Source organism: Podarcis liolepis, assembly GCF_965112155.1.
Source record: "Podarcis liolepis genome assembly, chromosome: 8".
NCBI lineage: Eukaryota > Metazoa > Chordata > Lepidosauria > Squamata > Lacertidae > Podarcis > Podarcis liolepis.
In genome coordinates, this window is record NC_139560.1 from 10,805,680 (window position 1) to 10,821,979 (window position 16,300).

At 45.4% G+C, this 16,300-nt stretch overlaps 1 protein-coding gene across 1 annotated transcript in view; it reads right to left on the minus strand.

Moving 5' to 3' along the window:
• Positions 1-16,300, minus strand: part of TG (thyroglobulin) — a 169,895-nt gene that overhangs the window by 72,895 nt on the left and 80,700 nt on the right. The window contains exons 36-41 of the mRNA XM_083518405.1: positions 15,820-15,954; positions 13,526-13,690; positions 10,506-10,728; positions 6,476-6,569; positions 4,555-4,717; positions 313-512 (exon numbers count right to left, since the gene is read on the minus strand). Coding sequence (XP_083374531.1) covers positions 313-512; positions 4,555-4,717; positions 6,476-6,569; positions 10,506-10,728; positions 13,526-13,690; positions 15,820-15,954 — 980 coding nt within the window. The remainder of the gene's footprint in view (positions 1-312; positions 513-4,554; positions 4,718-6,475; positions 6,570-10,505; positions 10,729-13,525; positions 13,691-15,819; positions 15,955-16,300) is intronic.

Sequence of the window (16,300 nt, forward strand, 5' to 3'; positions counted from 1 at the left end):
CATGAAAATTCAGCAGCATTTTGAGGTGAATTTCTCATAATATACACAAATTGACCCGATACACACATTTTAATAATATTTTGACTAATATGTGCATTTTTATGCACATTTACTCTTGAATATGCAATTTTGTACACATTACCCCTCTGAAGAACTGCCCTGCAAAATTCACAAAAGAGTGAATTTTCAAGGGTGACTGTGTCTCGGTTCTTGTTTTAGAAAATGCACATTGATAGATTTGCCTTTCAGTGTGAACTGAACCCAACTCCTCACCCCCTCCCACTACCACAATCTGAGAGAATTGGTACTCACCATCAACAACACCCTCTTGAAGAGCCCAGAATCCACAGTCCCTGTAACCAGGTGAATGCTGGAAACATCTGCTCCGCTGCGATCAGCTGCGATTGTAATCTGACCAGGGTCTCCTCCAAAACTTTCAATGTTTTTCTGGGTCCATTTTAGAGCCGCTTCCTGGTCCAAAAGCCCCCAGTTTCCACTTGCCACCGTGGAACCTACAGAGAGAGGTGGGGGAGAGAGAGAGAATATGAATGGGAAAAGATGTTATCACTACTTACAGGGGATAAAACACAACTACAAATATGTAAAGGCCAGAACTAACCACAGTAAATATTGATCACAGTTGTGGGTCCAGACAACATGGCAAGAATCTTCTGCGAGAGGAGAGGTGGGGATTAAGAAGCCCAACTCCATTGCAGCTCATTCACATTGCACTAAACCATGGCTTAGTGTGACATCCGAGTGTCACACTAAACTGAGAGGTTGGGACTTGAGAGGAAGCAAAAAGCTGGGGGAAGGTGGAATGGAGGGAAACAGGGCATAAGTCAGGCTGTAAGCAGTTGAAGATATCAGAGGATGAACAGACAAGCGGGAGAGGAAGACGCATCAAGACAGCAGGCCGGGCAGGTGGAGGAATGCACCAAATTTCAAATCTTGGCTGATAGTTCCAAATCCAACCTTAACAAGGTACCTGAATATATTTTCGCACAGTCGGCAGAACAGAATCAGCATGGTCAACATCATATAATAAAGAAGCATTTTCATTATTATTCTAAGGGAACGAAATTCCCCTGGAGTACCATGCTATTATGCTGTTTTCAGCCCACAAGCAGGAGTATGCATTTAGGCTTTTAACTCTATATTTAGGCACATTTAAAATGGCTGGATTTCAAAGCAGCTGCAGGAATAATTAACATTGGCCATGTACTTCTATCCTCCCTGTTAACCATTTCTCCTGCTACATCCATTTTCTTCTGGGCTCCTGACATGCAATTTCCACTCCTTGGACACTCATGCTTCCTAAATTCAAATGCAGATTTTGTACCAACGGCTGCATAGGAAATAATATTAGCTGCACGATTCCAACGGCAATATAGAGAAGGACATGCATCTGCGTTTCCCAATAGGAGAAGTTGGGTGAACTGGCCACACAATACAATTCTCCATTTGCTCTAATCATGAAACTTATCCATTGAGGTTCACCTTGCAAGTTCATTTCTCAAAATTAATTTCAGTTCTTGATTTCTCACGCATAAGAATACAAAGCAGGCGATGATGGATCAGTCAAAAGACCCATCTGGTTCTCACAGAGGCCAAGCAGATGTCAGTATTGGAAGCCTGCAAACCAAACCTGAACGCAAGAGCATTTTCTCCACTTGCAGTTCTTAGCAATTATTCAGAAGAGCACTGACTCTGACAGTGGGGTAGAACAGAGCCAACATGTTCCAGCTGTCCCTACATAGCAAGGATAGTGTTATGTACTGAAGTTCTCACTCTGGGCCAGCAGGGGGATACTGTAGATAGTTATGCAAATGAAGGATCGAAAGTGACGTTCAGTGATTGGATAGTTTTAGAAAGTTGCTACAGTAACGTTGTACTGGAGCTCTATATAAGCAGGCTGACTGAGCCCTTCAGTTCAGTTCTGTCCTGGCCTGTGAATAAACAAGAGCTATTTGAAGAATCGCTGTGTCGTCTGATATGTTCACCCACAACTTAACAGATAGTGTCTTATTTTCTGGCACCAGTCCAGGGCACAATCTTGCCGCAGTTCGAGGTGACATGTTGGGACCTCCTCCTCTCCTTGGGAAACAGCCACAGCAAAGTGTAGAACGTCTGTTTTGCATACTGACCTAAGCGCCATCTCTGGGGGACCGTGGGTGCCAGGCCACCCACAATTTCTTTTACTGTGGGTGCCCGTTCGGGCAACCCAATGCTTAATGCACTGTATTGGGACACTCCGTCTGACCCTTCCGCTGTGGCAGGAGGGCTCCCTCAGGCCCTCCCACTGTGGTGGCGATGTGTGACATCACACACATGTGCCGGGCACCCACAGCATTGGGTGGAATCCAGCGTGACTGCAGGCAGGAGATCCCAGGTTCAACTCCTGGCATCTTCAGGTAGGAGTGGAAGAGATCTCCTGCCTGATGAAGAGCTGCTGTCAGTCAATACTTAGCTAGATGGACCAGTGATCTGACTTGCGTAAGGAAGAAGAAGAAAAGAAGAGTTTGGACTTGATATCCCGCTTTATCACTACCCGAAGGAGTCTCAAAGCGGCTAACATTCTCCTTTCCCTTCTTCCCCCACAACAAACACTCTGTGAGGTGAGTGGGGCTGAGAGACTTCAAAGAAGTGTGACTGGCCCAAGGTCACCCAGCAGCTGCATGTGGAGGAGCGGGGAAGCGAACCCGGTTCACCAGATTACAAGTCTACCACTCTTAACCACTACACCACACTGGCTCTCAAGCCGGTGTGGTGTAGGGGCAGACATAATGATAAATTTGGGTAAGGAGGAGGTCAAGTGTTTAAGAGAACTGTGTGTGTGTGTGTGTGTGAGAGAGAGAGAGAGAGAGAGAGAGAGAGAGAGAGAGAGAGAGAGAGATAGATGGCGGAAGGAAATACTGCTTGTAGGTCTTTGTCTTTGCTGGACGAAATTCAGCAGAAGCATAGAAAAGGAGAAGGAAGAAATTTCTCAGAAATAATAAAAGGGGAAGATGAGATAACAACGAGCTGCCACAATCTATCGGACCAAGCTAAACTTAACTGTTGTCTTCTGGCTCACCACAGATCGACTCTGGTGCATTTGCTGCCATTGATTAATGCAAGAGCAGAGAAGTCGACACAAGGCATTCAACAAAAAAATGGCAAGGTGTTCATCGAAATGGGAAGGAAAGGCCAAAAATAATGCTTTGCAACTGGAAAACACAGTTGCTGGAGAGCCACACAGAGTTACAACACTTCCTTCTTATTCATGCTCACAGAAAACTGCTTTGCAAGCTACATTTTTGTGTTAAAGCATTGAGCGAGCAAACAAGGCATATATTTAATAAGTATCTTCACGACTAATAAGGACACAAACTTGGGACAGTCTAAATAGGATGCTTATTTTGAGGGAGGGGGACGGAGCCCACTGGTTCCCTGGTGATGATGACACCTGCCCTGGTTGGCTATGAACTGCCATTTTAAATATCTCACAATGCTTCAGAGCACCTGAGGCATTGTAGTCCCAACTAGCTAGTATTCTTCAAGCAAACAAGAATAAGAAACGTGTTCTTGTTCCAGTACTGGAGACAGCTGTTGGCATCCATCTGTCTTGAGAGACATTGGAATGCGCCTCCGGGGGTGAAGCCAAAAAACTGGAGAATCACAGCACCCACTGTAGCTGCAAAGACCAGCAACTTGTAACAGCTGTCTCTTGTGCTGTTTTTTGCTGCATTAGCAGCACTGAAGTGACCTTGCTGGGTGCAAGCCTGGGCAGTGTCAATGGAGGTTCTGGGCTGCCCAGACGACAAGACCCATCTCTTGGCCATATCTTGGATGTGGTCCAAAGGAAAGCACCAGCTTGGCTGCAGGAATTGCCAGAAGGAGGCATACAAGACGCCATCCAACCACGTTAGAGACTCTTCTCTGTAGGGTTTACTCCTTAGCCTTTTGTTGTCCTGAGAATACCCCACAAAACTGAAGGTAAAGGTAAAGGTAAAGGACCCCTGACAATTAAGTCCAGTCATGAGCGACTCTGGGGTTGTGGCACTCATCTCCCTTTACTGGCTGAGGGAGCTGACATTTGTCCACAGACAGTTTTTCCGAGTCATGTGGCCAGCATGACTAAGCCACTTCTGGCAAAACCAAAGCAGCACACGGACACTCCATTTACTTTCCCACCGGAGTGGTACCTATTTATCTACTTGCACTTTGACGTGCTTTTGAAGCGCTAGGTTGGCAGGAGTTGGGACCGAGCAATGGAAGCTCACCCCGTCATGGGGATTCGAACTGCCGACCTTCTGATCGGCAACCAGACTGGAGGTAGTAGGCCTCTAAATACTAGCTACTGAGGAGCACAAGAGGAAGAAATGCTGTTGTACTCATGTCCTGCTTATGGACTTCCCATAGGCACCATGTTGGTCACTGTGGGATCCTGACATTGGACTAGATGGGCCTTTGATCTGATCCAGTTTTTTAATCCAAACCACACAACCCCTACACACAGCAAAGTCCTGGTTTCATCTACTACTTATGTGTTCAACAAGGTCTATGACATACCAGTGCTTAGAAAACCAAAGACTCCAACTCGGTAGTTCGCAGTTACAACGATGACATTGCCAGTTCCAGCTAGGTATGAGCCATCGATGAGTGTCCTCTGAGCCTTGACATCCTCACCACTTACACCATTGTGAAAGAACACCAGCACTGGTAGATTTCCACCCTATGATAGCAACAGGCAGAAAAATGAAATCAGTTAACATTTGGAAGAGTCTACAGTAGAATGACTAACGCAGTGATGGCCAAACTCGGCCCTCCAGCTCTTGTTGGACTACAACAGGACCAGTGGTCAGGGATGATAGGAACTGTAGTCCCAAAACAGCTGGAGGGCCGAGTTTGGCCATCGCTGGACTAAAGAGAACTGAGGTCAACCTAAAGGAGCCACAGGTAATATCCATTCATGTTGTCCCAACCTTAAGGAGTCACAGATTATGGGTGATCTCCAACATTCATTGTATTCAGAGCAGACCCATTGAAATAAATGGACTTGAATCTATTGGCATTGACGGTTCTGCTTTGAGTATGACTACCACCCAATATTGCCTAATATATTTATTTTTATTGTAAAGACTAATGAGCCCCCTCTCTCCATCCAATGGTGTACAATGGGAGTTCAAGGTCAATAAAGAGCCAGGTGTGAGATCCTTGGATCTCTCATCATTTTGTTACATTAAAGAAGCTGAAGGGAGCCTTACTTTTAAATTGGAACCATCCCATAGGGTGAGCCCTACCACTGGACAGAATGAGGGGGGTAGTGGATGTGCTGGGGGGGTTGGAAGTGGCAGCACGGTGTCAAAGGACAGGGCTACGTGTACCATTTTCTTCCATTCTAAACTTCCCTTCCTTACATTTCTGCATCGGTTTGTACATTTATTTATTTAAAATCCCCCATGAAAATCCATCAGCATTTTTCTCGTGACACAAATTTCTCCTGATATGCATATTTCCGCACACAATTTCCCCCAATGCATATAGTTAAGCGAGCAATTTCCCCTATTATCCTGCATGTTAGATTCACGAAAGTATGCAGTTTCACAAATACACACATTTTTTAGTTTCACTAGAGTTCCAAACTTCCCCCTAATAGGTACCCTTTTGCACGCATTACTTGGCTGACGAACTGCGCCACAAAATTCAGAGAAGGGCTGTTTCAATGGGCTGCTGTGCCGAAGGGCTCACATATCAGTTCGAGGAGTGCAATTCATGTAGTCTCTCATTAAAAGGCAACGGGAAATTGATTTTCTCCCCCTCCCACACTAGCAGAGGCAGGTTTAGGGCAGCGCAACCAATTCTTCCACACTGGGCGCTGCAGGTCTTTGCAGCTATAAGGCAGTGAATTGAGCAGAACAGAAGGCAAAAGGCCCAGAGGGCAGCAACTTTTGACCTCGCAAAGGGTGTCACTGAAAAGACATACCGTATTTTTCGCTCTATAAGATGCACTTTTCCCCTTCTAAAAAATAAGGGGAAATGTGTATGCGTCTTATGGAGCGAATGCAGGCGGAAGGCTCTGCTCAGCGCTCCCTTTAAAGAGCTGTGTGGAGTGTGTGTGACCCCAAGAGCCGCACACACACTCCGCACGCTCTTTAAAGGGAGTGCGGCTCTTGGGGGGCCTTAGCCACGCACAGCCGCTCCCAGGCAGGAGATGAAGGTTCCCCTTGCCTGGGAGAGGCTGCACGCAGCTATCCCATAAGCCAGGACAGCCAGCAGGATTGCTGCACAGCGATCCCGCTTGCTGTCCTGGCTTCTGGGATTCAGAATTTTTTTCCCCTTGTTTTCCTCTTCCAAAAACTAGGTGCGTCTTATGGTCTGGTGTGCCTTATAGACCGAAAAATACGGTAAATCTATGGCTGATAGCAGCGGCAGTCCAGTGCTGCTGTGCATGAAGAACACTGGAAAGAGGTGCCCCTGATTTAGTACTTACGGTATTAGGTGGGACATAAATGTTCAAATACAAGCAGTCTTCGCTGACGGAGGAAAGAGCAGCTCCATCATCCCCTGGTTGCCAGCAACTTGCCCTGGAGACATAAGGAAGTGTTATTACGAATGGGTGTCCATGTTTGCTTGCTTTTAAAATGAGAAACGCTGGAATCAGACGGCCTGGTTCCCTACCAGTGGTGGGCTTTGGGTTTTAAAATGTCTGTGAGATGCCAAAAGTTGGCTCCACCACCCCGCCTCTCGCTCTCCGTTGTTCGTCATTGTTGTGGCACCCCCTGAGGCGAGTGCCGGATTTACATATAAGCTAAACAAGCTATAGCTTAGGGCCCCACTCTCTTGGAGGCCCCCCGAAAAAATTAAAGGGAAAAAAACTGGATGTACATTTCCAACATATAAGATAAAAAACAAATAAAATAAAACCTACATACAGCAACAGTGTTCTGTGTTCTGTAGGCTCCTATGATGTAAGTAATGTCAAGCCTGCTAGCCTGCTCCCTAAAATATCACTGGTTTGCTCATTTCTATATATAGGGTGCCTGTGGGTAAAACCTCAGCGCCTAGGGCTTGCTGATCGCATGGTCGGTGGTTCGAATCCCCGCAGCGGGGTGAGCTCCCATCTTTCGGTTCCAGCTCCTGCCTGCCTAGCAGTTCAAAAGCACCCTTAAGTGCAAGTAGATAAATAGGTACCGCTTTATGGCGGGAAGGTAAACGGCGTTTCCGTGTGCTGCGCTGGTGCCGGTTCGCCAGAGCAGCTTCGTCACGCTGGCCACATGACCCGGAAGTGTCTCCGGACAGCGCTGGCCCCCGGCCTCTTAAGTGAGATGGGCGCACAACCCCAGAGTCGGACACGACTGGCCCGTATGGGCAGGGGTACCTTTACCTTTACCTTTTTACATTCTGCAGGGACTGGTTGCATGGCAATTTGTGCAAATGGCCTTAGATACCTATTAGGTCCATAAATTACCATATAGCATATATTCGACACGAAAAACCGTGACAGTTTGTTGTTGACAAAGGACAGCTGGACATATAAAGGGCCCCATTACCTTCAGTAGCTTAGGGCCTCATCAAACCTAAATCTGGCCCTGCCTGAGGCACATGCTCAGCGCAGGTAAATCGGTCATGTTCCCCTATAAATCTGCCCCTTCTCACAATAAGCACATATAACTAAACCGTATGGATCTTTCCGCTGCCTCATCTTTTCATCCCCTCTCTCTGTTACCTCTTCTCTGTTGAAGGTTAGGACTATGCACAAACCACACATTTAAAGCACACGGCTTCTAATAAAGACCTGATTGCTTTGATGGATTGATTTGATCCTTTGTTCTCTATACCTAGAGGGCTGTCACATGGAAGATGGAGACCTGCTCTGGGGGTTAGGACCCGAGCCAATGGTTTCAAGCAACAAGAAAGGAGGTTCCGACGAAACACCAGGAAGAACTTTTTGACTGTCAGAGCTGTTCAACAGTGGAACAGACTCCCTTGGGAGGTTGTGGACTCTCCATCCTTGGAGATTTCTAAGCAGAGGTTGGATGGTCGCCTGTCATATATAATGATCTAACTGAGGTTCCTCACATTGCAGGGGGTTGGATAAGAAGACCTCTTAGGTCTCTTCCAACTCCACCATTCTATGACTTCAGTACAAGGAGTATTTCTATAACATTAAATCATTTGTGCCACTACAGTGGTACCTCGGGTTACATACACTTCAGGTTACAGACTCCGCTAACCCAGAAATAGTACCTCGGGTTAAGAACTTTGCTTCAGGATGAGAACAGAAATCGTGCTCCAGCAGCACGGTGACAGTAGGAGGCCCCATTAGCTAAAGTGATGCTTCAGGTTAAGAACAGTTTCAGGTTAAGAACGGACCTCCGGAACAAATTAAGTACTTAACCCAAGGTACCACTGTACTTGAGTGTTAACAGCTCCCTAGAAGAATTTTCCCATGAGAAACACCCATGCTTTCACCTCGCCAGAGATTTTTCATATTAAGACCACAGCACCGTTGACAAAGGATGTCTGCAGTTGAAACCAAATATATGCGGAGCATAAGTACAGAACATTTTCTGAAGCACACTTTTTAAAAAAGGAAAAAGCTGGTGTAGAAAACCGTGCAATATTCTGTGTGTCTTAACCGTATGTTGCTGCACACCTGGATAAACAAGATGTTGACTCTCCGGTGGGGAACAGCAAGTCTGATGTGGTTGAGTCACCCACGCGACTCAGGTGCGCAAGAAATTAGGTCAGCAAAGGTCTGGGTTCTATCACCCACCAGCGACACTGTGCAGGAGGAGGGGGAGACCATGTGGTGTAGATGATCACCACATTTTTCTAACCACCTAAAGAAACGAGTATGAAACATCAAGCCCTATGGAGACATTTATATGATTGTTTCAGCCACAAGCAGAAATAGACCTATATGACTTACATTGTTATTTCTTCTTATAAATGTATCTCCATGGGGTCAGAAAACATATTATGTCAGGGATGAGGAACCTGTGGTCCTCGAGATGTTGCTGATGCATTCAGAAAACAATTTGCAAACCAAAACCCAGCCACTTTTGGAAATTCACACTTCTCTGAATTTTGCAGCACAAAATGCATTTATTAACATGCATTTAATATGGGGAAGTGTACATAAAAGTTTCTTCTAAAAATATTAGTAAAAAGTCACATCTAAAATGCATTATAATAAAGGAAACTGCTGAATTCTCACAAGGTTGTTTTTTTAAAAAAAATACATTTTGATATAGAAATGTGAAAAACTGAATTTAAAACTGGAAATAAAATGAGAAAATGAGAGACTATTATTGATTGGGGGTTGCATTTCATTCCTGTTTAATTGCTTTTTATTATATTTTTATTACTACTGTTTGCCAGCTTGTGCACTGTTAGCAACTAACAGTTAGGGGTGCAAGTTAACAAACCAAGTGTTTGAATAGCCCTGCAAAAATCTGGTTGCACAAGCTGTTCAGAAACTATTTTTGTTGGTGTTGTGCCACTGAATTAGCCATAAAAAGCCCAAACCATGTTGTTTCCTAAGGCAAAGGAGTCCAAATGGTGCCCCTTCATGGATGATAATAATGGTAACAATACTATAATTGACAATCTGCTGTTCTTTAACTCATTATTGAGGGAAAATGCGTAGAAAGGTCTCAGTGTTTTGATTTCTGGGAATGGAGTTGAGAGATGACCTAACCTGGGGAGAAAACAGTAAAAGCTTGATGAAGAGAGCACAGCAGAGGTTGTATTTTCTGAGAATCCTCTGGAAAAAGAATCTCTCAAAGGACCTGTTGTTGGCATTTTACCATTGTACTGTTGAGAGTGTATTAACTTATGGTCTCTGTGTGTGGTTTGGGAACTGCAAGGACAGGGAAAAAGCAATGCTGTCCGGGGTTGTAAAGAGAGAGAGAATAATTGGGTGCACTCTTCCCACCTTGGATCAAATCTATCCTTCCAGGTGCCATAAGAAAGCTGCAGAGATAGTGCAGGATAGTGCACACCCCAGAAATGAGCTTTTTCATCTTCTGCCTTCTGGAAGAAGGTACAGGGTTATAAAGACTAGGACTAGCCGCCTGAAAAACAGTTTCTATCCAAATGTGATTTTGGTTTTAAACGCAGTGTAAGGTAGTCTCTGTGGGGGAATATTGTATTCAATTATGGGGTATCAGAGTTTTTAGGGAGTTAATCAGGCTGGGATAGCAGGCTTGTTGGTTTTTGAATGTAGATTTTTTTCAATTTCGTTGTTCAGTATGGGACAATGACAATAAAGATTATCGTATCCCAGAACTCATTATCCCACCTGTCGTATGTTAGGGACAGCCATGGAGCTACCAGAGATACTGGTTCCAAGTGGGGGCAACCATCAAATTCACCACAGTACACAGAGGTATACTGAGTAGGACTTCGATCTCTATCAAGGGGACTTTGATCTGCTCCAACATGGAAGCTCTCATGCTCTTACAGTAAGTAAACAAGATTACAGTTGGCCGCCAAGGTGCCAAACACCTTCTCACCGAGTTGTGGAAGCGTTCCAGGACTCCTCCCAGATGAAAGCTTGTGGAGGACGGAACCGGTACTCAGCCACTGGAGAACGTGCATAGGGAATTCCAAGGAACTGCCTGATCCTTTTCCAGCTGGAACCCACACGAATTGCTTGAGAAGTGCCAAACAAGGTTCCTTGTGATGGGATGTGGACAGATGGAGCAGCACTTCTTTCAGCAACGGACAGGAATGCCTCTGTATGGAGCGAAGGGAGAATAAATCAAACCTTTACGAATCTGCTCCCGATTAACTGAAAGATTCCTAATAAGGCTGGACTCCATTTGAGATGCTACTGTCAGGAGTGTGTGCAGGAGCCGGGCCCTATGACCAGTAGGGCTTTGCAGGACTGGGGCCTTCCTAAGTTTGTTCTGGAGAGGCAAGGCACGGCTGCACAGGTGAGGCCGCTTGGTAACTCACCGCACCTGGTGGCAAGAACCGGGAAGGGATATAAGGTCAGCATTTCCCTTTGGCTCTTTGCCTTAGCAACACGTTTCTTGCCTCGTTGTGTTTGGCTTCTTGCTTCCAGGCATGTTTAGCCTGGAGAAGAGGAGGTTAAGGGGTGATATGATAGCCATGTTCAAATATATAAAAGGATGTCACATAGAGGAGGGAGAAAGGTTGTTTTCTGCTGCTCCAGAGAAGCGGACACGGAGCAATGGATCCAAACTACAAGAAAGAAGATTCCACCTAAACATTAGGAAGAACTTCCTGACAGTAAGAGCTGTTTGACAGTGGAATTTGCTGCCAAGGAGTGTGGTGGAGTCTCCTACTTTGGAGGTCTTTAAGCAGAGGCTTGACAACCATATGTCAGGAGTGCTCTGATGGTGTTTCCTGCTTGGCAGGGGGTTGGACTCGATGGCCCTTGTGGTCTCTTCCAACTCTAGGATTCTATGATTCCTGATCCTCAGACCTTGGCTTCTTGACTCCTTGCTTCTCGACCCTTGGACCCTTGACTTTGTGACTCCCTGCTTCCTGACCCTTGGACCCCTGGCTTCTGGACTCTCGTTCCTGCTCTCACTCCACCATCTTGCCCCCGGTCCCGATGTCCTCAGCCAGGACTTTGACCACCTGCAAACGGGACCGTGGCAGCCACAAAGCAATTAAGTCTGTTTTAGAGCCTAGATCTAGGTCTAAGTCTGGCTTTGGATGGCTGAGTTGGTTAGAGTGTGGTGCTGATAACGCTAAAGTTGCAGGTTCAATCCCTGAATGGGACAGCTGCATATTCTTGCATTGCAGGGGGTCAGACTAGATGATCCTCAGGGTCCAACTCTACATTTTGATTATTAAATCTGTTTTAGGGCCTAAATCTAGGTCAAGCCTGAGCATAGCCCTGCAGATGCAACGACTATCCTCAAACCAGGTTTCATGGGAAGAGGTCTCAGAAGGTGCTTTGAGATTATTCAATCTTACTATTTCCAGTTAGGCTTGTTAACAAAATTCTGTTTCATTGATCCATCAGCTTGTTTGGAGGAAGGTCCATTTGGAAAGAACGGAGTGTTTTCCAAACTCGACCCCCGCCACACCCAATATGTCCTGTTGGTAGTCTAATTTCTGCCACACTTATTTCATCTCTAGGCTCACAATTTTTTTTGGGGGGGTGGATTTTCACCTAATGGGCACCAGTTGTGGATCCCTAACATACATTGTTCCTAGAAGGTGGCTCAAAGCTGTTTCACTCAGGAAGAAGAAATAATGGTTCCAGCCGCTAGTTGGGCTCATCACTATCACACCATTATTATTATTATTTTAAAATGGTAGTTATTTTGTGGGTTAAAATGGTTGCATCTGCAATGAGACTGGATTTTATACCCAGTCAGGTGTGCAGGGTGCAAATGATGTTGTTGTTGTTTTCATTTTGCAATGAAAAAACATAACCCAACACACCAAAGTACCAAAGAACTTTCACCGCTAAGTTTAAAGAGTTAGACTCATAGAATCGCAGAGTTGGGCTCGAACCTACGACCTTAAGATTAAGAATCTCATGCTCTGCCAACAGAGCTACCATGAATGAGCTGTTGTTTTTTAAATAGCGACTACAGCAAACTGTGAAGGTGGTGCAAGCACTGCGTTGGCCACCTCACCCAGGATGCCTCGCTTTGAGGAAGGACCCCTGAGCCCTTTCCTACACTGAGGCAGGGAGAAGGTGTATGGGGCAACAGAAAGCCACTAATGCAATGTTGAAAGAAAGAAAAAAGGGAAACGGGGGAGAGACAATGGAGCCTGGAGTGTGGAAGAGGCAGCATGGGATATCGGCGGCTGATACCCTTGCTCTCATTTCCCACCTTGTAAAACTAAGAATAACAGGTTTGCAGACCAGAATATTCCCTCCTACCTGAACCTAATATTGTCCCTTTTTGCAAGGTCATTGACAGTCACACTGGTGTACTTCTGTCAAAAGCTCTGCTATTAAAAGGTAAAGGTAAAGGACCCCTGGATGGTTAAGTCAAGTCAAAGGTGACTATTGAGTTGCAGTGTTCATCTCGCTTTCAGGCCGAGGGAGCTGGCGTTTGTCCACAGACAGCTTTCCAGGTTATGTGGCCAGCATGACTAGACCGCTTCTGGTACAACGGAACACCGTGATGGAAGCCAGAGCGCACCATTTACCTTACCGCCACAGTGGTACCTATTTATCTACTTGCACTGGTGTGCTTTTGAACTGCTAGGTTGACAGGAGCTGGGACAGAGCAACAGGAGCTCGCTCTGTTGTGGGGCTTCGAACCACTGACCTTCTGATTGGCAAGCCCAAGAGGCTCAGTGGTTTAGACCAGTGTTCCCCAACCTTGGGCCTCCAGCTGTTTTTGGACTACAACTCCCATCATCCCTCACTGGCAAGACCAGTGGTTAAGGATGATGGGAATTGTAGTCCAAAAACAGCTGGAGGCCCAAGGTTGGGGAACACTGGTTTAGACCACAGCACCACCTGCACCCACTCTGCCAGTGTAAATAAGAAAACACATGTCTTCTTCCTCTGACCCTTCTGCCATAGGCTTACCTTGCCTGCGATAAATATAGGTAGCTGGCTCCTTCAGCAAAAGTCGACAGTGGGGGCCTTCAAGGCCAAGTGTGCAAGTCTGGGTTTCTGGGTAAAATATGCATCGCATCACTGAAGGCTGTGGTTCAAGAGTAGTCACCAAGCATGACTTGTCCTTGGAGCAGGCTGTTGAGAATGAGAGAAAAGGGCTGTGAGTTAGGTGGATGGATAGACAGACAGATAAGCAATGAGAAGCACAAAGCTATTTTGATAGACCGCTGAGGAGAGATATCATTGTATATAGGTAAATGAATGGAGAATATGGCTGGAGTTGGCACCACCCAAGGTTGGACATCTGCCAAGGAAGGGCCCTGTACTTGGAAAACCATTTGTGAAGGTGGGGTAAGGATACCAGAAGACAGAGTTGGCCCACTCATGAGGCAAGGTGAGGCAACTGCCTCGGGCAGCAGGAGCTACAGGGGCAGGAGGTCCCAATGTAGATCTTTGCTCACCCCTTCTTCCCTGGCGGGGAGGGGGGTGCCATTTTTGCCTCAGGGGTCAAAATGTATTGGGCCGGCACTGACTGAAGTTAATGAACAAAGCACTCTTGCTGAGTGCAAGACATTTCTGTAGATAAAGTCCAAGGAATTAGCAGATTTCCTCCACCAATGGCTCAATCATAGTGTCTTACCAAAAAGAAAATAATAATAATAATAATAATAATAATAATAATAATAATAATAATAATTGTATCCTGCCCTCTCCAGCCAAAGCTGTGCTCAGAGCAGCTAACAACAAGTAAAAATAGCACAGTGTACATAAAATCACACAGTCAATTAAGTAAAATACATTCTAAAATCAATTCAGAATCAAATTAATGGCAACCATTGGGTTAGAGTTCTATGAGGATTACAGAAGGAGAGAGGGGGTCAGATTGTGCCTTGGCCAAAGGCCTGGTGGAACAACTCTGTCTTGCAGGCCCTGCGGAAAGATGTCAAGTCCCGCAGGGCCCTAGTCTCTTGTGACAGAGTGTTCCACCGGATTGGGGCCACGGCTGAAAAAGCCCTGGCTCTGGTCGAGGCCAGCCTAACCTCCTTGTGGCCCGGGATCTCCAAGATGTTTTTATTTGAAGACCCTAAGGTCCTCCGTGGGACATACCAGGAGAGGCGGTCCCGTAGGTACGAAGGTCCTAGGCTGTGTAGGGCTTTAAAGGTTAAAACCCAGAGGAAGATGGAGAAGCAAATGAAGGAAGGAAAATATACAGATAGCTGGATGAAGACAGGTAAAGAAATTTATAGACAGATTGATAGGATAAAGGGAAAAGGAAGAATGCAATCAGGTTAGGGAGTGGTTTTCAAATACGATTTTGCACTCACCTGTTAACAAGTCATGCACATGTCTATTTGTGCATGCACTCATTATTTTCCCCCCTTGAAAAAACAACAACACCCAAAACTTTTTTTTTTTAAAAAAAAAACTGCTCCAAGAATTGGTGTTGTGCTTTCGTGACGTCACAAGCATTGGCCAATCCATGGCATCCACAGCCAGCCTACGCTGCAAATGTGCAGAGTAATTTTTTCAGATATCAAGCCAAAAGGAGCAAAATATTTGGGCTGAAAAGTATGCTTGAAATGAGGGAACTTCCAAACTGACCCTGCTGCTCTACAGATGTTACCATTTTCACCCTCAGACAAGCAGACAATAAGATTCAGCTGAGTCTGGTTTGGGGTTGATGTTTTTTGGTGTGTATGTGTTTTTATAAGCCAAGCAAAAACCCTAAATAACACTAACAAGCAGGCTCAAAAAGCTGAATCAAGAACTAAGGCCTAGTTCCTCACGGAGTTAGGAATCTGTTAGATGCTCCGGCAAGACTTTATTTGTTCATACACAGAAAAGCACTGCACAACTAAGGAAGGTTCTTGGTTACGTTTATCTGCCTTGTAGACCACAAAACATTTGAACAAAAGGAGGGCAATGCAAGACTCCTATAAAGGAAGTGGCAGGAAACCAAGCAAATAGAACTTGAGGGAACTATATTGCGCTTTTTAAAAGTTTCACAATTCAGCAACTTATTTTGCCTCCTCTGTCGATTAATTAGCAGATCCAGTTTGAAACAGTTCATCTACATCCCTTTTTTTAAAAAGATTCAATCACCTATTGAATTGTCCCAGAAGTGATGGACCAGTTGGTGTGAAGGGTACAGGCAATGACTTTCCAAAGCATCACCTGTTTAAGTGAAATCATGTATACTGTATTTGGAACACCATTGGAAAAGCCTGGAGAAAAAACAATGGGATTAATAGGAAGCTTCTCACCTGAAAGGCAAAAGTCTCGCAAGGTGGCAAAATCACTGGAACCATCTCTGCTGATGTGCAGAATGTCAATTTTTGAAATGGAGGAATCGATGAGAACTGAGGCCCTGTCCACACGCTGCCAGTTGTCCAAAATCACTAGGAATCAAAATGCAGAAGAGTAAAATTCCACAAAGTATTAACTGATATTTTCCAGAACAACACAGAGCAACTTCATGTATCCCAGTGGTCAAATATTTAGATGATAGAAGGATCCCTTTGCCCAACTCTGACTTTGATCTAATAATGGAACTATTCTGTGGCTCAGCTGGGCAACCCAGTAAACTAGGAATAGCCAACATGGCTCCCTCCAGATGTTGCCCAACTATAGCACCCATCATCCTTGATCACGGGGAGTCCAAAAACATCTGGAGGGCACCGCGTTGGTTACCCCTGAAGTAAACACACACCGGATAGAGCTTTCTCATTATGCAGAGATCATGCT